The 25,965-nt window shown below is 43.8% G+C and overlaps 1 protein-coding gene across 1 annotated transcript; it reads right to left on the bottom strand.

The window, feature by feature from the left end:
• tek (TEK tyrosine kinase, endothelial) lies at nt 1–24,461 on the bottom strand. Its single transcript, XM_027018827.2, has 23 exons — nt 24,155–24,461; nt 15,154–15,453; nt 14,130–14,246; nt 13,775–13,930; nt 13,405–13,536; nt 13,081–13,218; nt 12,635–12,763; nt 8,204–8,349; nt 7,850–7,994; nt 7,557–7,715; nt 6,408–6,542; nt 5,742–6,038; nt 5,285–5,596; nt 4,450–4,586; nt 4,030–4,240; nt 3,772–3,882; nt 3,482–3,672; nt 3,052–3,165; nt 2,870–2,940; nt 2,709–2,749; nt 2,215–2,311; nt 1,894–1,993; nt 1–597 (listed from the first exon to the last, which is right to left on the bottom strand). The coding sequence occupies exons 1-23, from the start codon at nt 24,267–24,269 to the stop codon at nt 523–525; spliced, it is 3,429 nt and encodes a 1,142-aa protein (XP_026874628.2). The 5' UTR covers nt 24,270–24,461; the 3' UTR covers nt 1–522.
• Between the last annotated feature and the right edge of the window lie 1,504 nt (nt 24,462–25,965).

The raw sequence follows: 25,965 nt of genomic DNA, 5'->3' as shown, positions 1-25,965 counted from the left end.
TAATAAAAGTATTTCACAAGTTTATTGGTCCCTAAAAAGTCTTGCGAGTATGAATATTCTACACACAGCTCTTCAAAGCTTAGTCCATCAAACAAAAAGTCTGCTATCTGCAGCTTGGAATTTGTAATATACATCTACAGTTTAGGCTTATTGTTTAATACTGTCTCACTGTCACTGTCTCTCTGTCTTTCAGACCAACCCATTATCACATTAACAACAATATTACATGCCCATTTGACACAACTATTTTACAGCCATGGTCAGGATGATAAACTAGACTAAACATAAACTAGACATATGAACTGATATTTTTTCTGTTTGTCATTATATAACAGGAATACACAATGTGTGCAAAAAGACTGTAGTCCGTGAATCCCGATCAGAGGATTGCATAAACCTTGACAACTTTATGATACATATCCAGCACATGCCAGATCCACACCACCACCGTGCCTCCACCACGTTGGGTGGGGGAGGAGGTTGGGGAGGAGGCAGTAGCCCAGCACGCCCCCGCTGCGTCGTTTAGCCTGCCTCCTCAGCCGAACAGTCGATGCCAGCATAGGTGAACTTCTCATACAGCGTGGTGTTCACATACGTCTGGGGAGGGAGAGGAGACAGTTACTGTACACCTTACTCTGCAACACTGCATACAGCCGCCAGGGGGCAGTGTTTAAAAGCGCGCCTGATGGGTGAAGTTAGCCATTTGTAGCCACTTCAGGACATGAAATATTTATGAAAACAGCATTACCATTTTCACACTACATTGAACAGAAAACGTCAATCATTACATATCCATTTATTCCTAAAAAAAAAAAAAAAAGGTATATGCACATCTAAACAGCAGCCATTTAGTACATGCAAGCAGTTGTTTTGCATGTGGTGCAGTGTAAGGTGTTTTTCTGCACATTGTATCATGTTGTGTGTTGTGCTGTGTATAGTACTATGTAATGAGCTGGATTGGACTGAGTTATGTTATGTGTAAATCTATGCTATGTGTTGTGTATTGTATTGAATTCTGTTTTGTGTACTGTATTGTTTTTATATTTTTGTTTTTTTTAACAACATAATTTTGTAAATAACATTTTCTTAGGTTGTGCATTGTGCTGTGTGTTGTGCCATGTAAAGGGATATGTAATGTGCAGTATGCTTTGTGTTGTGTTGTGTGTTGTATGTGGAGCTGTGTAATGTGCTGTGTATATAGTGTGTTGCATGTATTGTGCTTTGTAATGTGTTGTGTGTAGTGCTGTGTAACATGCTGTGGTATATAGTATATAGTGTGCATAGTGTTGTGTGTATTGTGTTATGTAATGTACTGTGTTGTGTTGTGTTGTGTGCAGTGCTGTATAATGTGTGCTGCGGTGTGTACTGTGTTGTGTTGTGTTGTGTGTGGTGCTGTATAAAACGCTGGGTATATTGTGTGTTGTGTATGTGCTATGTGGTGTGTGTGTGTGTGTGTGTGTGTGTGTGTGTGTGTGTGTGTGTGTGTGTGGTGCTGTGTAACGCGTGCTGTTGTGTGTACTGTTTTGTGTGGTGTTGTGTAACGTGTGCTGTGGCGTGTGTGTGTGTGTGTGTGTGGTGCTGTGTAACACGTGCTGTTGTGTGTACTGTGTTGTGTGGTGCTGTGTAATGTGTGCTGTGGTGTGTGTGTGTGTGTGTGTGTGGTGCTGTGTGTGTGGTGCTGTGTAACGCGTGCTGTTGTGTGTACTGTGTTGTGTGGTGTGTGTGTGTGTGTGTGTGTGTGTGTGTGTGTGTGTGTGGTGCTGTATAAAACGCTGGGTATATTGTGTGTTGTGTGTATTTGCTATGTGGTGTGTGTGTGTGTGTGTGTGTGTGTGTGTGTGTGTGTGTGTGGTGCTGTGTAACGCATGCTGTGGTGTGTTCTGTCTGATTCACCTTCCTCTCCTCCAGCATGCGAGTGAGAGACACCAGGATCTGCGCAAATGAGGGTCTTTCATAGGGCTTCTCCCTCCAGCACTGTCTCATCAGCTCAAAGCTACAGAGGGAGAGAGGGATAGAGAGGGATAGAATGAGAGTGGGAGAAAGAGAGGGAGTGAGGGATAGAAGAAGGGTGAGAGGATGCAGGAGAGAGGAATAAAGGAAACTTTAGATGCCATACATCTCAGCTCTTTTAACCCTTAACTCTGAAAACATTGGCTGACAGTATGCCTGTCCTAAGTTTTTTTTTTTTACCCCCCAATACACACATACACTTACACTTCATCGTCACAGTTGAGTGGTTTCTCCAGCCGATAGCCCTGGGGTAGTTTTTCATATAGCTCGGCGCAGGTCATGCCACAGTAAGGTGTGCCACCTGCAAACCAGAACCAACCCAGATTTCCATTATCATCCTTCTCCCGACAGTTCCATTACATCACTCTCCCCAGAGATGTTACATCACTCTCCCCAGAGACGTTACATCACTCTCCCCAGGGATGTTACCATCACTCTCCCCAGAGACGTTACATCACTCTCCCCAGAGACATTACATCACTCTCCCCAGGGATGTTACCATCACTCTCCCCAGAGACGTTACTTTCACTCTCCCTAGAGACATTACCTTCACATCTTAACATCACTTTCCCCATTCTCACTAATCTTAATGGAAACATTCATGTTTAACAAGGGCCCTTTTAGGAGTGCCCTATTCTACTCCGACTATCTTTGCTAAAAGTATGTGTGAAATCTCAATCAATTTTAAAAGAACTGACCTAAACTCACCACCTCCCAGAGAAGTACTCCATATGACCATCTGAGAGAGAGAGAGAAAAGCTTGACCATCTCATCCTCAAACCAATATAATAATACTCCAACTTGCATTCAAGGTCAGCATAAGTACAGTTAATACCACTTATTCACAACAGAAGCTTACACGTCACTGTTGGTTGTGTACACACTGTAGTTCAGAGATTCGATGGCCATCCATCGTACAGGCAGTCGGCCCTGTGAACGCGAGAAACAGCAGGTCCATCTCAACCAGCTCATCATCTGTGAACTATCGATTATCATAACAAAGCAGGACTGTGTGCACTAACGGGTGCGTCAGGACATTACCATGGTCTTCTTCACGTACACCTCTTGACCACGTGAGAGGCCAAAGTCAGCGATCTTCGCTATGAAGTTCTCCCCCACCAGGATGTTTCTGGCTGCTAAATCCCGGTGGATGAACTACAAGCAGGCCACGTTTCAATGCGGAAAAAGAAATATCACATCGAACCACCTCACACAAAGTCTCATACAGCACACACACACAGTCTCTGCTGCAGCCCTGCCTATTCTGGAGCGCTTCGCTCCCAAACTCCAAAGTGTTGTTTGTGGTTTTGCTTATTGTTTTAAGTTCCTTTTTTTTAATTTTTTACCCCATTTAGTTACAACAGCTCTCTTCTGTAGCTGGCAATCTCTTTCCTGTCCTAGTGACCTGGCAGACATCAGCAAACGCTGAACGAGGCACTGATCGACAGGGAGGTATGTTCTCCACCCCCACCTGCTTCTGGCTCAGGTAGTCCATGCCCCGGGCCACGTCGGCAGCGAAATGTAGCAGCTGCTGGGAGGAGAGAGTGGAGGCCGTGCTGTGGGCAATGGCGAAGGCAGGGTCTGTCTCCAGCACGCGGCTCTTCCGCAGGAAGTCCAGCAGGTTGCCGTGTGGAGCGAATTCGATCGCCAGGTACAGGTAACCTGTGGGGATGGGAAGGGGGTGGGGCGTGGCCCCGGGGGTTACCGTGCTGAGGTTTTTTAGCGCGAAAGGTTGGGGGAAGGCCATAGTGGGGCTCGTACCTCTGTGTTCGCAGGCTCCCAGCAGGTTAATGATGTTGGGGTGATGTCCCAGTTTACACAGCACCTCCAGTTCCCCGGCAAAGTCCCTGTGGTCGTCCTTGGACGCGTACTCTGAAACACGGGGCAAGTGAAGAGCACTCGCACGGATTCCATGGCAACAAGACAGCACAGTGCACCTGCGCCAGCTGACATCACACCACCCGTCCTGCTACGTTTAAAGCCCTACGACAGCATGCGCCTCCGCTGGCCTCGGCCGACCTTTCATCCTCTTGATGGCGGCGTCCATGCGCAGGCCGTCCTTCTTGATACGGGCCTTCAGCACCTGGCCGAAGTTTCCCTCTCCGATCACATCCTGGAACTTGATGTCGCTCCACTCCAGCGTGGGGTATGGCACAGCCTGGGAGGAGCTCTTTGCTTTCTTGATCCTGGTCAAGGATCCTGAGCTGAACTGGACCACTGGTTCCTCCCTCTGAGGTTAGAGGTGGCGTGCAGGAAACGGGTGTGAATACAGGATTCAATTCAACTTTGGTAATTTAATCAAATCAAGGGCATTGAGGATGTTTGTAAAGGCCTCTGGTAAACAACAGGCATGAAGAAAGAACAGAGGAGTCACTTCTCTGATTCTCTGATCATACACACACGCACACACACACACAGGCTGTTATAAAAGGTGTGTACCATGCGCCTCTGAAAGGAGGTTCTCTTGAGCTGCAGGATAATGCAGAAGGCCAGAAGGACGGTAAGGCAGGTCATGCCAGCCGAGCCCAGGATGGCATAGAAGAGCAGGTTCCCATCAGCACCGAGTCCGTACAGCCCTAAACCATGATCACATGGTCAAACCCCCATACACACACACACAAACACACACACACACACACAAACACACACACACAGAAATACACACACACAGGGATACACATTCCCATCTGTATGACCCTAGGCAACAACATGATCATGCCATCATACATATGCAGAAGTGTGCCTAATAAAGCAGTCAATCACTCAAGCACAAACACACGGCCTTTTCACTGACGTCAGAGCCACACGGCTTTTTCACTGAAGTCAGGAGCAGTTTTTCCTATTAGAATGGAGTTACTGATATTTTCTCTAGAGCTTCTGGCGTTCCTCTATAATCCTCTGCTTAGTGCTCTGATTAGTGTCCTGCACCCAACACCTGTCTCAGCTCGTTGGATAATGGAGGTCTTTCTCTAACCGAGATGCCTGTCTCTGATGGAAAGGTCCTTTTCTAATGGAGAGGTTTAGCAAAGACTGAGGGTAGCAATCGTAGTCTTCCAGGGAGCCTACATGCTCAGATCACCAGACCAAAGAACCAGCTCTCTGGAGCTCTAATGGAGATGTGTTTCTCTAATGGAGAGCTCTACACTGACTGAACTAAAAGAATTCCTTTCGCTTAGAGAGGTTTAGGTGTGTGAAAAATATTAAATTAGTGACCGATGTCTGTGTGTGTGTGTGTGTGTGTGTGTTTGGGGGTGGGGGGGGGGGGACAACTCACGAAAGTTTTCTTCTGCACTTAGTGTCCTCAGACTGATGGGCAATTTCTCCTGGCTCTCGCCTATGTTGTTTTTAGACCAGAGCTCCAGCAGATAGTCCGCATCAGGCTTGAGCCCTCGCAGCTGAAAGTGCATGTTCCTCTGCTCCACCTGCACTGCCAGCTCCACCTGTTGTCTGTAGTCGTCATTCTCCATCTCCTGATAACGGATGACCACCTTGGAGATGGAGTGGCCCTCGGCGATGGCCCAGGTAATGATGGCGGAGGAGTCGGTGATGTTGGAAGCGAACACATCAGTCGGGGCAGGGGGTAGTTCTGGTTTGAAGGAGAGAAGTGGGTGGAGCTAAAGGAGGTGCTAGAAAATGTCACTCAAGCTTTAGTGTTTGAATTGAAATGTTTAGGCTTTAAATTTCAGTATTCCCAGGAGCTGTGCTTAGAGTCGGGTAGAGCCCTTGTTTACCATCGCTGAGCGTCCAAGCAGTAATGGAGGTGTGGCACGGGTCTGCCACCCGGCCGCTCAGTTTCACGCTGCACTGATACAGCTGCCGGGGATGGAGCTCCCCCAGCTGGGTGCCTGTGGAGTTCGCAGGCAGGCGAAAGCTCCGCACGAGCCCCTCCGCTGCCCCAACCTGCCTGCATACCACCTCATAGCTCCAGTCATCTGTGGCGAGGGCAGCAGCCGGGGCGGCATTCCAGGTCAAGGCCAGGGAGGTCTGGTTCAGCGGGGTCAGCCTGACCCCTACGGGGAGACGCACATCTGTAGTGGAATTCCATCAGTTTACTTTCACTTTCCTGTTATTGCTAACTGTAATGTTGACTTCTGTTGGAAAATATTTTGCAGATATTTGTTGAATGAGTGTAAGATTGGTTTAGTGAAGCAGTTTGAAGACAAATTGTTATCATGTCAAATTCTACTTCATTTTGGACATTTTTAGACACCTGGACCATACTCAGTATCCTAGATGTAAAGCAAATGAACTAATGCTTGAAAGACATAATATTGTATTATATTGAATATACTATTATATTGAAACTCATTGTATGAATGTGTGAGAGTGAGTGTGTGTGTGTGTGTGCGTGTGTGGGTGTGGGTGCGTGTGTGTGTGTGGGGGGGTGTGTGTATTACCCAGCATCTGTGTGAAGAAGTTAGCTTCAGGTCCTGGGTAGCCGGTGCCTCCAGGCCCCTTGCGGCTCAGCCAAACAGAAACAGTGTACTCTGTCATAGGGGAGAGATTCTCCAGCTTCACCTGAGAGCCACTCGCTGTCAGACACGCATACACACACACACACACACACACACACACACACACGCACACACGCACACACACACATTACTGTCTTATTATTGTTATTATTGTGTTATATTTATATAGACTTGAGTATTACTGTTGCTAATTTAATACTATTCACACACCTAAATCTTAACCTCTGTGCACATACACACACACACCATTCTTAGGGTAATTCATTATGAAATGTAAACATAGACTAGCAAACTGTGGACATGTCAGAAGTCTGCTTGACTAGTGAATGTTATCCCTCTCAGGAATGCAGGGCCAGGGGTCAGAGAGGCCTGGTAAACCGCTGAAACATATCCGCCAGTTTTCCCTTCAGCCGCCGAGGCAGCCCTCTCGCCCTTTAAAGCCTAGTCCATGCATGCTACAGATGAACACAATTTCACCTTTTTTTAGTTATGACTATGACTAAGACATATTATAAACAATGCAGAATTAAACCAAACAGTACTTAAATGACGAAGATATTTCTGGAGCTAATTATGTCCTTTTCCTCTGTCAGAGGAAAACAAAGGGTCTTTCCGGAAAAACGTTACATCACTTGCATTGTTCTGCGCAGTCATATTTTGTTTTTGGATTTGTGAGTTTAGCTCATCTGACCCATTTTTCTTTCTGTTGCTTTGAATCCACCATGGAATGGAAATTACAACTAATCCATGTGGGTTTCCAAGCACTAGGAGTTAACCTCTGACTTTTGACCTGAAATGTTCCAATGAGGAGTAGAGCACTGGGCCAAGAGTTTCAGTGTGTTTCATTTTGACAGTAACAAAATAACAATATTAATACCACAGGGGTTACATAACAGCTTATGTAAAACCTATACTCTAAGCAGATTTGTGGCTTACTTACAGCAAAAACCTGTCAGAAATGAAGGATTAGACCAAGCTTCTGTGGATACTCAGTTCTCTGGCTAGTAACAGAAAACAAAACTTTACGAAACATCAACATCATAAAAAACAGTCAAGAGCAGGCACTCCTACCTTCTACTGACTCCCACGCAGATGAATTGACTGCCTTGTAGGCCAGCCGGACTGAGGTCACAGGTCCGTCCCCAGTGTAGGGATCTTTATTGACCAGCACTACCAGATGATATGGTCCACTGCTATTCAGCAACGGGGGGTTCTGAGGCTGTGGCGGAACTATAATGAGAAGATAAGGCCTTCAGCAGCTGATCGGAGTTCAGTATATTCCTTTTGCAGATGGTCACCACTAGGCTTTGGCTAAGAGATGCTGATCTAAGATCAGCCGGGAGTAAGTGTGAATCCATTCTCACCTTTAACATTGACAGAGAAGCCTTTCTCCACCTGGACGCCGGTGGTCTTCACCTGACAGTGCCAGCGACCTGCATCAGACACGTTGACGGACTCCACCCTGAACATGGAGGTGCTCTGGTCATTCTCGGTCTCTGTGTCCACAGCCTGTGCCGACACCAACATTAACACCAACACCGACAAAAGACAGGTTTGAAGAGCAGTGCCTTTAAACTCATCAAAGTACAAGGTCTTGTCAACACTACATCATATGGCGACTGATGCTGCATATACACCAGTGTAGTAAATAAAACATAAACTTGTTTATGTGCACTTCCTGCTCTTTGTCTACAATGAATGTGATTGGTGGCTCTTACATATACAACGGTCTTGTCTGGCTTGAGCAGGAGGATTTCGCGGTGTAGCGGAGCTGGCTGGCCTCGTGCTGAGCAGTTCACGGCAAAGGAGGCGCCGGCGTTCAGCTCCGTATCTCTGAGACTGCTCACTATGACCACAGCTACATCTGTCAGCCAGGGAACCATACCAGGCACAGAGGAACAAACCCCAGCCAGTGTTCAATATAGAACGTGGAATTGTTGATGTAGTTGACTGTACCACACACAAAATTTACATTTATGGCATTTAGCTGATGCTTTTATTCAAAGCAACTTACAATTATGACTGTGTACAACTTGAGTATTAAGGGTCTTGCTCAGCGACCCAACAGTGCCAACATAGCAGTGGTGAGGCTTGAACCAGCAACCTTCTGATTACAAGTCAAGTACCTTAAACACTGAGCTACTGCTACACTCAACACACACCCAACACAGTCAGCACACCCCACATACAACACTCAACACACACCCAACACAGTCCACACTCCACGTATAACACTCAACACACAGACAACACACTCCACACTCAACACACTCAAACAGCCAGAATTGACTTTTTTAATCAAATGCTATGGGCATGAAAGAAAGTTTATAATTTGTGTGCACAATGTATTAAACTGTGCATATGAATTAGTTACCATGCAATGTTACATAAAATTAATAATTAATTTTATGTAATATTGCATGCTAACATTCATATGCACAGTTTAATACATATTAAACTGTGCATATGAATGTTAGCATGCAATATTACATAAAATTAATAATGTCACAATGTATTAAACTGTGCATATGAATTAGTTACCATGCAATGTTACATAAAATTAATAATGTCACAATGTATTAAACTGTGCATATGAATTAGTTACCATGCAATGTTACATAAAATTAATAATGTCACAATGTATTAAGCTGTGGATATGAATTAGTTACCATGCAATGTTACATAAAATTAATAATGTCACAATGTATTAAACTGTGCATATGAATTAGTTACCATGCAATGTTACATAAAATTAATGTAATTTCAAATCGTCTACATTATTTACTTTATTTGTGTTTGCATTTTTTTGTATTTCAAGTACTCAAATGAATCAAACTGTGGCCCTGTTCCTGCAGCAGCGGATGTGTGAACAAAGTAGGTGTGTGGGTGGACCGGAGGCAAGGGAACGGTGTATGCGTACAGATTTTTTATTATTTTTTTTCATTTTTCCACATAGACACAATACAGTGCAACTCACAATTGTGTTTCATCTATTGAATTCATAGTAATAAATAACTGAATAGTTTATGTTTCTGAAAATCGGTTGTAAAAACAAGCCCGGTGCTTTTCAGCACCGATAATTACCCTCGTAATCATAATGGAATGAGCAAACGAATCATGAGTAAGTCTATGCTTATATTTTTCACCACTGACCAACACTTTTGCCAAATATTTCTTCTATATCAGGTCAATATGTCCTGAATAGTTTATGTTGGTCAAAAAACAAGAAAAACAAAAACAAGAAAAACTAAAAACAAGAGTAATAGCACTATTGTCTCGAAAGTGGTGTTTCACTCCACTTTCCTTCTCTACTCTTTCCATCTCCTCTTTTGAATTTCATGCTATTACAGTGTCTTTCCCCAGCAAACTTCTTATCATTGTCATCTACCGCCCTCCAGGACCCCTAGATCACTTCATTGATGAGCTCGATATTCTTCTGAGTCAATTCCCCATTGAAGGAAATCCATTCATTCTCCTTGGAGACTTCAACCTTCCATCAGACAAGCTGCATTTCTCCTGCATCCTTCTGCTGTTGACAGCATTTGACAGCATTTGACCTCACCCTCAACCACTGCCCTCTGACTCACAAAGCGGGCAATGTTCTGGACCTGATCTTCACCTGTACCACCACAACACCGGACATCGCAGTCACCCCCCTCCACCTCTCAGACCGTCACTTTCTATCCTTCTCTCTCTCCCTTCCTTCTCTCTCCATCCAGTCCTCTCCAACATGTTCCTCCTTCCTCCGTCGCAATCTGCACTTCATAACTCCCTCTTCCTTTACTTCTACTATTTTGTCCACTCTTCCTCACCCTGACTCTCCATCCTCTCTCTTTGGATACAGTTACAAATATTTTCATTTCTACACTCTCCACATCAATGAATCTTCTGTGCCCTCTAGACCTGCTAAGTCCTCCCCACCTGCCCCCTGGCTAACAGAAACACTTCACTGCCACAGGAGAGAACTAAGGACTACAGAGAGGTGGTGGAGGAAATCTCACCTAGATTCAGACCTTAGCTCATACAAGTCTCTCCTTTCCAAGTTCTCACTGGAAGCAACATCTGCAAAGTCATCCTACTACAGAGAGAAATTCGAATCATCAGCATCCGAGCCACGCAAGCTCTTCACTATTTTTTCTTCTCTCCTTAATCCTTCCCCTCCCCCTCGTTCCTCGTCTCTTACTCCGGAGGATCTTTGAGGAGAAAGTTGTAGCAGTCCACCAGTCCTTTTCCTCTGTTCCCACTTCTCCAGCCAATGTGGATTCCCCAACATCCAACTCTCTGACTTCTTTTTCTCCTCTCTCCACAGATGAAATTCTTCAACTCCTGACTTCCAGCAATCCAACTACATGTCCACTAGATCTAATTCCTTCCACTCTGTTCCAGACAATCACAAGAGATCTGCTTCCTTTCATCTCTGTCATCATCAGCAACTCCTTATCTTCTGGATACGTGCCAACTGCATTCAAAACCGCCCGGGTGGTACCAATCCTCAAGAAGGCCACACTTGACAGCTCCAGCGTTACCAACTACAGACTGGTATCACTTCTGTCTTTCCTCTCAAAAGCCCTTGAATGAGCAGTTTATCATCAATTGTCTCTTTTTCTTACCCAGAACCAGCTGCATGATCCCAATCAGTCTGGCTACAAACCAGCACATTCTACAGAAATGGCCCTCATAGCAGTGACCGAGAAACTTCATGCTGCTAAAGCATGTCATCTGTTTTGATTCTTCTAGACCTTTCAGCAGCCTTTGACACAGTGAACCACAACATTCTTCTCTCTGTTCTCTCCATGCTTGGTGTGACTGGCTCTGCTTGGAGATGGTTTCAGTCCTATCTGGAGGGACGGTCCTATCAGATGACATGGAGAGGATCCACATCCAAACTGTGTAGACTCTCCACTGGTGTTCCACAAGGCTCAGTATTGGGCCCCCTTCTCTTCTCTTTGTATACTTGTTCTCTTGGTGATGTAATATCTTCTCATGGTTTCTCCTACCACTGCTATACTGATGACACTCAATTATTTCTTTCTTTTCCACCCTCTGACACGCAGGTCTCCAGACGTATCTCAGCATGCTTGACTGACATCACGTCATGGATGACAGCCCACCACTTGAAGCTCAACCCCAGTAAAACTGAGCTTCTGAACTGGTATCACCATCTGAAGCTGCACATAGCCTGGGCATAACATTGGACAACCAGTTGTCGTTCTCAACTCATGTTTCTAATCTAGCCCGGTCTTGCAGATTCCTCCTTTGTAACATACGAAAGATTCGACCCTTTCTCTCGCAGGAAGCTACCCAGGTGCTTGTGCAGTCTCTTGTGATCTCAAAGCTAGACTACTGAAACTCACTACTTGTTGGTCTTCCTCTAAGAGCAATCAGATTTAAAACTGTGATGCTTGCCTACAAAGCCAAAAATGGACCAGCCCCTTCATACATGAGGTCAATGGTCAAAGCCCGATCCGTACCTCGAGTACTTCGAACCTCAAGTACGGCTCGGCTTGAAATACCCTGCTTCAGACCTCATGGACGACAAGCATCGAGACTATTTTCTGTCCTGGCTCCAAAATGGTGGAATGAAGTCCCGCTTGCTGTCCAGACAGCAGAGTCCCTTGCAGTCTTCAAACGCAGACTGAAGACCCATCTATTTGCAGAATATTTAAAGGACAACTGGCACTGCTCCCATATTGACTGACTAAATTAGTACTTACTGTAGGGTATTGTTTATGTTGCTTATGTTGTTTAACAAACTCCAGCACTTATTGTTTATAGCACTTATCATTGTTTAGGATAGACCTTATGTATTTGCACTTCTAGGTATCAGCATTCATCCCTGTTTCTACAGTATTCTAGTTCATTGGTATGTTTGATTCTAACCTACTATCCTCTACTAGTATATATTCTATGAGTAAATAACAAAGCACTTTTGTAAGTTGCTCTGGATAAGAGCGTCTGCTAAATGCCGTAAATGTAAATGTAGCACAAATAAACTAATGTGTACACATGATTTGCAATTTTGTGATGTCTATTTAGTATCCTGTGGCCCCGTTAAACTAATTTGTTCACATGAAATAAAAACACGTCTTCCATGGCCTCTAGATGCTGCTATTAGAAATGTTGTATTTGTTACTGTATTGCAGTTTTACCTTCTTTGTCACAGTGGACACCGTGTCTGCCGGGACACACACATCCTCGGAAGCGATCGCAGGTCCCCCTACTCTCCCTACACACACACTTCAGCTTGCAGCCGGCACCATAGTAACCAGGACGGCAGGCTGTGGGTGGAGAGGGAGAAATAAGAGCTCTGGGATGCATGCTGTTAAGCACAGGAGCTGAGGAGGAGGAGTGAGGAGAAGCTGAGGAGGAGCTGAGGTGAGGAGGCGATGAGGAAGAGGTGAGGTGAGGAGGAGGAGTGAGGAGGAGCTAAGAGGAGGAGTGAGGAGGAGCTGAGGTGAGGAGGAGTTGAGGTGGAGGTGAGGTGAGGAGGAGGAGTGAGGAGGAGCTAAGAGGAGGAGTGAGGAGGGGCTGAGGTGAGGAGGAGTTGAGGTGGAGGTGACGTGAGGAGGAGGCGTTTGGTCGCAGTGACCCTCACCCTCGCTGCAGTTCAAACCCTGCCAACCAGATGCACACGAGCACCCGTACGGGTCTCTGAGGCAGAAGACCAGGGAGCGACACTGGTGGTCTACACAGCGTTCTTTACAGCTCCTACCGAAGCGACCCTCACCACACACTAGACACACACACACACACACACACACACACAGCACAAGGGATTATGAGCCTAATCATTAACACTAATGAGCATGATGAACAGTGAGTAAGTGTTTACTCAGTCTGTAAATGCAGAGTACATATATATATTTCAAGGCTCTTGTTTGAATTGTGACTGTGTGCATTACAGAGATGAGCGTGTTACCTGTCTCACAGGTGGGCCCCTTGAAGCCTGGGGGACAGATACACTCTCCCGTCTTGTCATCACACACTCCACCGTTAATGCAGGCCGGGCAGGCCTTGGTACAGTTAGAACCCCACAGACCTGCCTTACAGCCTGCCATTAACAACACCAAGGCAGATCAACACAAATCATTCCAGCAGGATTATATTCCATTCTAAGTCGTTCCATTTGTAACCATATTGTGTAAAATAAAATGGTTTTTATCCTACACAAAATATTAAAGTAATATTAGTGTGTGTGTGTGTGTGTGTGTGTGTGTGTGTGTGTGTGTGTGTGTGTGTGTGTGTGTGTGTGTGTGTGTGTGTGTGTGTGTGGAGGGTGCTGGACTGACTCCTAACTATGAGGCGGGTGATGGCAGCAGTGGGCAGGGCTCCGGACATGTAGCGGATGGTGTAGATCCCATCATGCGAGACTGTCACGTTGCTGAGGGAATACGACACTGAATCCTTGATGTCCTGCTTAAGCACAGTTGTCTCGAAATACTGATCTTTGTTGATGATTGAAGAAAGAAAACAAAAGAGTTCCAATGAACCAAATGGAATCAAATGAAGATAAATGACTGCTACGCTAAATGACCTTCACTAAATTGAAGAATGTGACTCTCCACAGCAGTGACAGTGTGGTCACTGGAATGTCCTTCTGGGTCACGCTCAGTGGCGTTCATGAGCAGGGTGCTGTCCGCGTACCTATAACAGTCTTGTAGATGACCGCGTCCTCCTGGACCACCTTCCTTCTTGTGTAAGAGATGTTGACATCATCTCCTTTGCTTGCCGTCACAGTGAGAGCTTCAGGAAGGAACGCCGCTGAAAGATGTTGAAAAACCTTTAAACATCCCCAGTAGACCGCAGGGTATCACAACTCCATTTAAGCAGACATAAAAAACAATAATAATAAAAAAAATCCTAAAAGACAGAAATGAATGCATTTTCCATATGACCAAGAACGACTTAGCAAGTGCCAAAACCTACTGAAGTTAAACACTTCATTCATCTGCTCCCAATCTGTTTCTATTAGCTCACACAGATAGCTACAAACATGACTGAATCTGTCAGGAATGATCCCACACTGGTCCTGCACGTTGAATGGGCACAGGACCCAAGTCAGCACTTTGCATTCAGGGTGTAAGGGGGCCAATTCCAGTTTATTTTTTCACAATATCATTTATTTCTCTCTAAGAACATTCCTGCCTGATTGACCAGACGCTGTTTTCCTTTTAAGCATCCCATGGAAATGCTGAACATTGCTTATTTGTCAATTGGACAGTGCTACTGGGGTCTAAAGAAGCAAAATAAAAATAGCCTTGATTTCCAAAACAATCATGACATCCAGGTGAATCACTGCCTTCCTTTCATGGAGGGGGAGTGCCAAACACAATGCACATTGCCTATTTGTTGGATTGTTTTTTCCAGAATAAACCCACAGAGAAATTTCTCGGACAGCTCTGCAGAAGGCCGATCGCTTGGTGGAGCTAAACAGGAGGAAGGATTGTAGGCTATCAGCCAAACATTAAAGCATTGTTGGTTACTCTCGCACTTCTGCACTGATAAATAGCAGAGGAAGGCCACCCTACGCAATATGGAGTAAAACTACAATGGATCCAGATGTGTAGGGAGCCTGAGATAAACAGAATAATCAACTGCTGTGTACTTATATTCAAAGCCCAAGTGAATCTATCCATGGTTCAGTAAAATTGTTGCATTGTCCATTTACCTTCGTGCGGTATTTTGTAAGTGTAGACTTTGCTGCCGCTGGAGTTCTTGGCTTGGCAGAAGAAAGCTCCGTATATCTCGCTACGTGTCTTCCACGTAACCTTGGCAGCGGAGCGGTGCACTTCGTCTGCCGCCGTGCTCAAGATCTCCGGCTGCGGGAGTGGGAATTCTCGGCCCAGGCTGAGGGAAGTGGAACCAGGGTACGTCCAGTCGCTGCTCACACACAGCAAAGAGGTGTCTGCCGCTGACACCACGGGTTCTGGGTTTATCAGGGTGACGTCAGACAGGTCCAGAGCGCAGCCTGCAGTACACATGCCCACAATATAAAGCGTCTTATTAATAAGTGAACTAGAAAATTATTCTGTGAAAATTCAGGTTTAAACTCCAAAACAACAAATACATTGCAACATTACAGGTTGGAGTATCAACAGAGCCACAGACCTAAGCATGGAAGGACAGAACATGATCATCCTGAACAAGTGACGTTAAACCAGGATTAAGAATCTTTAAGAAACAGAAATGTTGCAATTATACATTAAGAATTGAGGCTCCCCACCCACTATATTTGAACTCTTATCAGAAGTGTTGGAACAGTTCCAAGACCCAGACAAGCCAAGAGCTGTGGGAATTGTTTTCATCACTGTGTTCTTGTAGTACTATATGAAAGTCTGCAGTATTACTAAACTCTGGCGTGCACGTTAGCACGTTCTCTCACTAAAGCAGTAAGACAGGACTCTTACTGCAGTATTTAGACAAAAGTCACTACTACAGTTAGGCAAGAGTCTCACAACTGCAGTTAGACAAGACTCTTATTACTGCAGTAAGACAGAACTCTCTCATCACTAAAATTAGACAGGACTCTCTCACTACTCTCTTTCCTTTGGTTCTTTTTAATAATTTGAATAACTCCTTCCAAATAAATAAATAAACAAACAACAACAGCAGCACTTGGCATACATCAGTCATCAATTAGCTAAAGAACCACCACTCACAGTTCACAACTACTCCCCCATTCACATTCAGCTGTTTATTAGTAACCAACTGCAGCTGTGCTTCATTTCAATTACTCCTATTTAAGTGCCTTGGGTGTCCATCTCAAGTGCTTCACATTCAAGCCTCTACAGGCATCTGCCAGGCCTGCTGCTCTGCTCTTTACAACACTGCTTAGCCTTACTCTTACTAGTGCCTTTTGTTTTGCGTTATCTCTGTTTTTGTATTTTTCATTCAAACCCATTCTCTGTTACATCCATGCATGTCTCGCTCTCTGCCTGCAGCATGTCACAGCAGCAATAATGATGAAGACAACAACAACAACAATAACAACATCAGCAATAATCCATTAATAATAACAGATTAATGGATCTGTGAATGAAGCCTTACACAAGCAGAACTCTAAAGGTAAAGGCAAGTCTGCTTTATTTTACATTTAATATTTCAGAAGATTGCTCTTTAATTACCCTATGAATACTTATTAATATAACGATCAATACTGATTGTTAACATAAGTCTTCATTAATTACTTCTTATAACAAGCTCGTATTTTTGTATAAACTAATATGTTATTTAAGTCACTGTGGTAACCCCATGTTTAAGCTTTCTTTAACTAATGCTTAGGTACTTACAAACCCAGTGATAAATAATGGAGTGTAAACATAAGCATAAATTAAGTCTAACTTTAATTGACTAAGAATCGCTTTAGGCTGGCATCTCATGTGAAGCTGATCTGGAAACAGGACAGCAGGGCTGCTCTGCTCTGCTCTTCTCTCCTCACAGCAGTTGCACTGAAGCACTGGCCACCGCATTCAAAGCGTGGTTTCAACCTTTAAACGGTGCATGTTATAAAATGTTTCTGATCCTGCCATAGCACAACATAATCTTCTTATAATCCTGTTCTTTATCATTAATCATCGTTCTTTATCATGTTGCTGATATAAACCAGCAACATCATCTTGCCTGGGCCTATTATCAAATTTCCATGACACATTGAAGGGACTCCCAGCCTGGTCCCTGTGGTGACTACTATTCATCCTATGCTGTGTTTATTGTAATTGTCCGATACCTTTTTTACATGGATGTATTTCACTGTTTACTGGACTAGTTCTTCTCTCTTGATTTGACTCTCCATACAAATGTGAGAGGAGGAATTGCGGTGCAACATAGCAAAGGTCCAAGAAACTTCATAAACTGCATATGTACTGAAGAATATGGTAAAAACACAACAGAACTGTAGTATTTTCCCTGTGAGCGATACACAGTACACTTGCACCCAACACTAACGGGCTCTTATTGTCTTTTCTCTCATGAGACATGTTCTCTAAAATATAAGTGTAAAGTTGTCCAAGACAACGGAAAAACTGTTCCTGACATCATCTCAAATTTCAGCTGAGGAAAAATGTGTAGTGTTTTATTATATTTTAAGTATCTCATTATTATACGACTGTATTACCTCTCTTGTGAGAACCAGATTCCAAAAGCAGTTTCTTCTTTAGTTTACAAGAAATGGTGAAGCCAGAAAAATATCTATCTTTGGCCTGATGTGAATTTATGCTTGCTCCAGTTACATAATAATGTAATAATATGTAATATTAATGACAATTAGGCTGATTTAATAATATGGATTTAATTTATATTTGTAAGTATGGACTTTCACAATTGAACTGAGGAGTTTGCTAATTTGAGAAACATTAATCCACACATGCTTTCGCATGGATGCAGCGACTGTGCTGCTCCAGTATGCGCTGAAGTGCTGCTTTTGACGTGTTCAGTAGTGATGCAGGTAGCGCAGGTGCCCTGCGTTAAACGGCTCCTCACCGTCTATGTCGGAGTACAGAGGAAACGTCACGGAGCTGCGTCATCCACAATAAAACCACAAAACCCCCACAGATCAGGCCATCTTCAGCCATGCATCAGTTATCCACAGAAATATCCCCACCCACACCAGAGCTCACACAGCGCACAGGGATTACATCTACCCCATTTCAGACTGTGATCATGCTAAAAGGTTTTCTTTTGTTTTTCATGCTGGTAGGTTGGCCAAGTATCCTGCAAATACCAAGTAGTTTTGTTTATTCAGACTGTTTGTAGATATGCTTGCCTTGAAAATGGTTGTGGCTTACTGCATTTAGACTGTAGTGAGTTGGGAAAATAACTAATCACATTAGACCTACAGTAAGTATGTCTTAAGGTTTGATATGGATAAGAGTGTGCTGAGGTTGTCAGTGAGGTGAGCAGGGAAATCCTCTGAGCTCCCCTCACACATGCATGACAAGACGACCTCATCTCTGGACACAGTCTTGCCACTTAGATGAGAGAATTTGGGGATTTTTTTAATGATTGGCCTGAATGTTTTAAAGTAGAGGGTATAGCTTTTCTGATATATACTTTTCAGGGAAGCAGGCGCATTTGTGGAGGTTGTTGCAGGGTATTTGGTTTGTGGATGTCTGCACACTTTGTTGGTAGACACTGAGGGGCATTCTGGAGGATTTGCTGTCATATTCAGCTGAAATTGAGCTATTCCCGTGTTTCTGTGAAACTCCAGAGCTGTGAATGTCATACTGAAGAAAGAAACTGTTTGTAGAACACTATAAAAACACAGATCTGAACTCTTGTGTTTCATTCACATTTCAAAGCACTGCAGAAGCTAACTCTAATTATACCTCAATTATGTAAAAGATTTTAAGAATACAAAGGACTTCCTGTTAAACTAGTTTGGTTCTATTTGTACCTTTGAGTATTATGGACATTGAGAAAAATGTTTGTGCATTTTTAATTAATCATGGACACAATAATTACAGGCAATCAGGAGGGTAACAGCACAATATAGCAATGCTCGTTCTACTAGTATATCCTGAAATGTCAAGAGTTTGATTTGTAGCTAAATCTGAGAACATGAACTGTTGTATCTTTGAACAGTTTAATCAGCACAGGGTTTGAATAGTTCTGGAAAGTGATTAGTGTAAGAGTGCAAAGGGGGAAACCTCACCCAGCTATTGTTGTTGCAAGAATAGTGCAGAGCAAAAGATCTATGCACAGGGTGCGGAGCGTAACTTGAGAGTGACGCCCAATGCAAAACCTCCCATACACACATACCCACACACATACACACCCATGCGTGCACACACACACACACACACACACACACACACACACACACACATATGCACACAACCACAACACACAACACACTCACACTCACATATACAACCAAACACACTCACACAACTCTCTCTCACACACACACACACACACACACACACACACACACACACACACACACACACAACCAAACAAATGCACAGACACATGCCCACACCACATCAAAGAAAGCAGCGTTTCATGTGTAGGATGATTCATTCTTTCAGCCAGCAGGTATATGACATTAGGCCACAGACTAGCAATCCATGGACCGTAGATAATTAGCAGAATCCAGAAATCTGACTAGCAAATGTTTGCTAAAGCCTCTCAAACTTTCTCAGAGCCTTTAACCAACAGGTCTAGGGGCAGAGAGGCCTGTTAAACAACTGAAACCCATCCACTTACTTTCTAGATCTGAACTCAGCCTCCAGAAAAGATTTTAAACGGTCTGCACGTTACTTAAGCAAACAGGTGTGTGTCTCCTTCCACGCGCTTGTCCTCCCTGCTGCAGAGCTAGCAGAGGCAGAGGCAGAGGTTACGCTCTGTATCCTGAGGGAGGACATGGGGAATGTGTCTTTTGATAAAGATGATGGCTGTAAGCTGGTGGAAAACTAACTGCATCTCCACACTAAAACTGAGGTCTGCAAAATTACCCTGTATTTATTACAATAATTTATCAAAGTAGAATTGGAAAGTATTGGAACATAGATTGGAAAATATCAATACCAAAGTATCGAAATATGATCTATTATTATTTAGCATTATATAGATCAAAATATTATCTAAAACCTTATCTTAATTGTAACCTTATAAACTCAGGTTCCACATTTCCTGTCCCATGCAGAACTAAAGTCATGCTAGCTGTGCACATGTGGATTGGGTCAGTGTCTGTGTACAATCTAAGGTTTGGGGCTTCAGCACTGACAGATGACCCTCACACACTGAACTTTTGTTGATAGGACAAAATGGCCTTATTTTGTTTGCAAAGTTATAGTGGATAAGCTTGTCAGACATAAATAAGACTGAGGTTAATTAGGACTGGTGATAGTGTGTATGTGTGTGTTATTGGTCCCAGTCCAAATCACTCAAGGCATCCAAACAGAGCTGTCAGAATGAAAGATGGCTTTCTTCCTCTTATCTTTGGTTCCAAGTTGTAAAATATTTTGGTTGATATTATTGTTGCTGAGACGATTAGTCTGTTTGGGAGGCGGGGGGTTGTGTGGGGTAAGGGGCTCTGGAGGGAGGTGTTTTCTCTGAGGTGCTACATCTCACACATCCACTTTTCAGTCTACACTGGAACCATCAAGGTAGAAGCTGCCTGTCCAGTATCTGTAAGGTTTGAAAAAAAAAAAGTTTCTAATATATTGGACCACTTTTACCCTTTGTTTTCTAAAACTGAGTGAAATAGATGTAGACAAATGGACAGTATACCTGTGGCATATCTGCCTGGAATGGGCATCTGTTTGTTGGAGCATGTGCTCAGATAAGCGATGCCAATGTGACTTGTCCGGGCAATGGACAGTGTAGATGTAGGTTGCCCAGGTGATATACACAATGCCTTGGCTGCCAAGCATTTGTAGTAGGGCTCAAGGAATGTTTTGGAGAAATATGCCTTCACACTGGGCCAAATCAGTGTTTCCCAGCCAACTCCCTCTGAGAGGATCTGAGATCTGCTTTCCCTGGTGAGGAAGAACAACACACCTGGCCTGACTTATCCAGAGTATTTTAAACTAAAACATGTGCAGGAAATAAAATAAAAAATTTTAGAATGAAGAATTTGAATTTTAAAGCCATTCAGTGCTGACCTTCTGAGCATCTAGCAGAGCAAATCCCTTACACAAAACTCTCATATAATACCCTAAACAAAATGACTTTAAAAAGCAGTGTCATCTTTAGGAGGAGAGAACTGACCAGAGATATCAGGGCTGCTGCATTCTGGGGTGAGCTCTGCCAAAGAGCATACTGTAGAACAGGTCCAGTTATGGCAGTCGCAGCTTTCAAAAATGGCAATGCCTGCACAAATGCTCACTGACTCTTATTTAATTGCCATCTAAAATAGGTCCTATTTTTTTCAATAGAAACTTGGCGGTACATTGTCACATTGTTTAATGTTAACTGATGTGAGGCGATAGTGTTCTATTTTTGGTCAAAAGGGGGAGTGGGTAGATGGAAAGATAAAAGAGAGGGGCGTGGTCATGAGGCAGTCAGCTCAGAGATGCAGAGAGGGAGAGAGAGAGAGAGAGAGTGAGAGAGAGAGATGGGTGGGGTTTGACTCATTAGGGAGGAAACAGTGCAAGATTTCATCTTCAGGGGAATTACCGTTAAAAATCTTTATCTTACCAAGACAACAGATCATTAAATCATCAGGTAATGTTTTGACCTGCTCTGCATGGCTTACATCCCAGAGCCTCCTGTTGCTCTCAAAACATCCAAATTAACCTGGTATCAATTTATATATGCCAAGAATTCATGGAATGTTCTTGTGCTTATTATTCTTGTTCATGTACTAAAGAATTAAGTTTTCATTCTCTTGACATTTTGAGACAACCACAGAAGAACAATGACAAAGTTGCCCAATCACACAGAGAAGCTCTAACCTTGACGCGGTACATTTAGAGCATGGGAATACCAGACCATCTGTGAGCACAGGAGCTATACAGGAGAATATGTGAGCAGATTGCGTGTGCTCAGTTATGAACCTCTCACATCTGTGAGAGTCACAGATGTGTGTGCCTATGTTTCTGAGCTGACATTGTTTTGGCAAGTCTTGAAAAATGTTTCCAGAAACACATCTGTTCACAACACTGATCCAACAGGGAGAAAAGTGAATAGAGAAAACCACAGAGCAGGACTCTCGTCCCTCAGCTGAGCAGAGACGCTGACAAAAGCTCCCAATGAATTTTTCAATTTATCCAAAAAAAATTGCTTCATTATTGAAGCTGTGAAGATTCTTTTAAAACGGACAGCTCTGAAGAACTGGTTTCCTGTGGACATATGTTCATATGCTTAAAACAGCAGACACATATTGGTGGGCTACCCTGAAAATTTTCAGTTGTTTTTCAGTTTTCTCCAGATATGGATAAAGGATGGATCCCACTTTTCAGTGCCCAGAGAACAGAGGCTGATTACTGAAGCATCATGGTATACAGTGTACTCCCATAGGTCTCTGGACACATCTGCACTCTTCAACTCTTGTAATATCAGAAGCCTGAATGGCTCTGTTATGACTGGCTCAGATCCACAGATAGCATAACGAACATTCTAATTTCTATTATATGGTTATCACACATACAGGTTAAACACAAGCACACCCAACCGCACACTGCAGTTGGACTTTCCCCAAAGTCATCACCCAATACACAGTGGAGAAGCAAGGGTCAGCTCAACAGTGTTATCCTCCATCCTCACAGAGAAGCAAAGAACATAGAACATCTACTTCTGATTAGCTCAGTATCTCTCTCTCTCTCTCTCTCTCTCTCTCTCTCTCTCTCTCTCTCTCTCTCACACACACACTCACACTCACACTCACACTCACACTCACACACAAACATACACAAATGTGCACTCTATTACCACAGACTCTATGGAGATTTCTGGGACAGTGTGGGGCATGTCAGCTAAATCATGCTAAAGCCATTCCAGCCTTTCACACTATCATAGCCTATGTGTTTTTGATTAGACAGAAGAAAGACCACATGAGGGAGGTGATTTCGCAATTTCTAAAGCCAGAAGACATGTCATTACACCCACATTTATGATATTTATGAACAATCTTAACCCATAACAATAGCTTTGTACAACACACTCAGTCATGGACACATTAATATATCTGCCCCTGCACTTCATATCAAGTACTTGTATCTTCTGATTCCACATCTAATACTTCATAGAGTACAAACAAATGAAACATTATGTGATTTAATCTTCCCAGGGTTGGAACAATGAGTACTGAATTGAATTTGCTGCAAAGTTTAGCTAAACACCCAATATTACATCAGTCTGACGCTCACCTAAACACCCAACATCACATTGGTCTGAGGCTCATCTAAACACCCAACATTACATCGGTCCAAGGCTCACCCAAACACCCAACGTTACATCGGTCTGAGGCTCACCTAAACACCCAACGTTACATCGGTCTGAGGCTCACCTAAACACCCAACATTACATCGGTCTGAGGCTCACCTAAACACCAAACATTACATCAGTCTAATGCTCACCTAAACACCCAACATTACATCGGTCCAAGGCTCACCTAAACACCAAACATTACATCAGTCTAAGGCTCACCTAAACACCCAACATTACATCAGTCCAAGGCTCACCTAAACACCAAACATTACATCGGTCCAGGGCTCACCTAAACACCCAACATTACATCGGTCTGAGGCTCACATAAACACCCAACATCACATCGGTCCAAGGCTCACCTAAACACCCAACATTACATCGGTCCAAGGCTCACCTAAACACCCAACATTACATCGGTCTGAGGCTCACCTAAACACCCAACAATACATCAGTCTGACATTCTCATGCTGTGCCATAGACAGTGCCACATCACTATAATCCTGATTCTGGATTAGTTTACATATACAGACCCTATTTACACATACAGTTTGTGGCAATTCTCTGCCTAACATGATTCAGTAAAGAAAACTAGGTATCCTATACACCCCTCTTTCCAGAAGTGGACATCTTTTGATGATAATATGAAAGTTATATGTAAATAAGCGTATACGCTACACAGTGATATATAAATGTTATACCCTTCACATTCCACAAACCAGAATCAGATCAGATGGGGAAAGGAAGAGTAACAGCTTCAGAATAAATGGAAAAGTGCTGCATAAGAGAGCGACACCAACCTGTTAAGAAGCAGCTGAGCAGGCACAGAGCAGCAGAGAGGGCCAGGTAACGCATGTTCGCCCGGCCGAGGGGTTGCGGGCGACCAGGGGCACAGGGCACACACGGGCTGTGCATCCACAGAGAAGGGTTTCAGAGCTCAAAGATCCCAAGAGAAGAATCCTCACGGTGTGAGAAACACCCTTCCCCATACATCCCTCCTCCCGAACTAAAGTGGTTGAACTCTCCCTTTCTCTCTCTCTCTCTCTCTCTCACACCATTTCTCTTTCAACCCACCCCCTCTTTGTACCCTCTTGTCTCTTCTCTGTCCAGGCACAGGGAGTAGAAGTTCCTTTTTCCTGTTTCCTCTCTCTCTCTCTCTCTCTCTCTCTCTCTCTCTCTCTCTCTCACTCTCTCTCGCTCTCTCTCTCTCATTAATGGGCTATGAGGATGGGAAAGGCAGCAGAAAGGCTGAACAATCGTTGGTCATTAACCACGGCTCCTGCTGCAGCCCTGAGGGGAGTGGTTCCCACCCTGACCTTTCCAGAGACTTTTCATGAGGGAGGGGGAAAGAGAGAGATGGAGAGAGAGGGAATATTAGCTGTATAAGGGTATGATATAGATCAAATAGAGAGTTCTTACAAAACCAGTGATTCATACCCATAAACAGTTTCAAGTCATCACACTTCAATCTGACATTGCCAACATTTCATTTCTATGTGAAAAATTCTCTTGCTTTATTTCATCCTTGTTCTCTTTTTTTCAACAGAGTTCTCTCTGTGCATATTTCCACATTCAATGTTTAATTTCAGAAGTCATATGAATCTGAACTACTAGCAGTTTTCCAGACAACACACACACACACTCACATATTCACTCACACTCACACTCACACACACACACACACACACACAGCGGGTCTGTCGGTGCTGCTCCTGTGCCCTTCATGTTTGTGTGAGTTTAGACTGTTTGCTACAGGATCAGGTAGATATGCTGACTGCATATGCTTTTTTCTGACCTGGGTTATCTGGCCATTTTTACATGACTGTATTCTTGTTTAGCTGTTATTAAACATCATTGAGCATGAATAGCTTTCATAGATCTGACCTAGTGGAAGAGACTAGAGGCTTAAGTCCACGGTGCTTTAAGCAAGCTACACTGATGAAAGACACGGGGGGAGGGGGGATAAGTTACGCTGCTACTTTCCTGGTGAGAATGTGAGAGAGAGAGAGAGAGAGAGAGAGAGAGAGAGAGAGAGAGAGAGAGAGAGAGAGAGAGAGAGAGAGAGAAACTGAGAAACTCCTTTCCTTCCCAAATATTTCACAGATATCCCATTAGGGACTAGAGGGTACAGACAAGAGGAGGAAGCCCATTGCTAGGGGGCATAATGGAGTCAGCTAACACTTACAATGCCCCCATACTGATCTTCAAATCCAACTCACACTCATCCCTACACCCCTACTAAACTCCAAATTCAGCCTGCACTCATCCCTACACCCTTCTGATCTCCAAACCCAGCTCACATACATCTCTACTGAACTTCAAAACTGTTCAAACTCATCCCTACACACCTACCCAGCTCCAACTCCACCTCACACTCATCACTACACCCCTAATGAACTCCAAAACAAGCTCACATTCATCCCTACACACGTACTGAGTCCCAAAATCAAATTACACTAATTCCTGTTCAGCTCAAAAAATACCGCACCCTCTCCCCAACATCCATACTTAGTTCTAATACAAACTCCCACTCACCCCTGCTGAGCTCCAAAATCATCTTATACTAACACCTTCTGTACTCCAAAACCAACTCACAGTAACTGCATACTAC

The sequence above is a fragment of the Electrophorus electricus genome, chromosome 6, assembly GCF_013358815.1.
Source record: "Electrophorus electricus isolate fEleEle1 chromosome 6, fEleEle1.pri, whole genome shotgun sequence".
Classification (NCBI taxonomy): Eukaryota; Metazoa; Chordata; class Actinopteri; order Gymnotiformes; family Gymnotidae; genus Electrophorus; species Electrophorus electricus.
This window is presented reverse-complemented; position numbering and strand designations above follow the sequence as displayed.

Excerpts from the sequence above, each read along its gene's own strand:
- tek (XM_027018827.2), bottom strand. The coding sequence starts at position 24,269 with ATGCACAGCCCGTGTGTGCCCTGTGCCCCTGGTCGCCCGCAACCCCTC. Across the intron at positions 7,995-8,203 it reads CAGACAAGACCGTTGTATAT|GCTGTGGACACAGAGACCGA; the intron begins GTAAGAGCCACC and ends GTGTCGGCACAG. Across the intron at positions 3,883-4,029 it reads CGCCATCAAGAGGATGAAAG|AGTACGCGTCCAAGGACGAC; the intron begins GTCGGCCGAGGC and ends CCCGTGTTTCAG.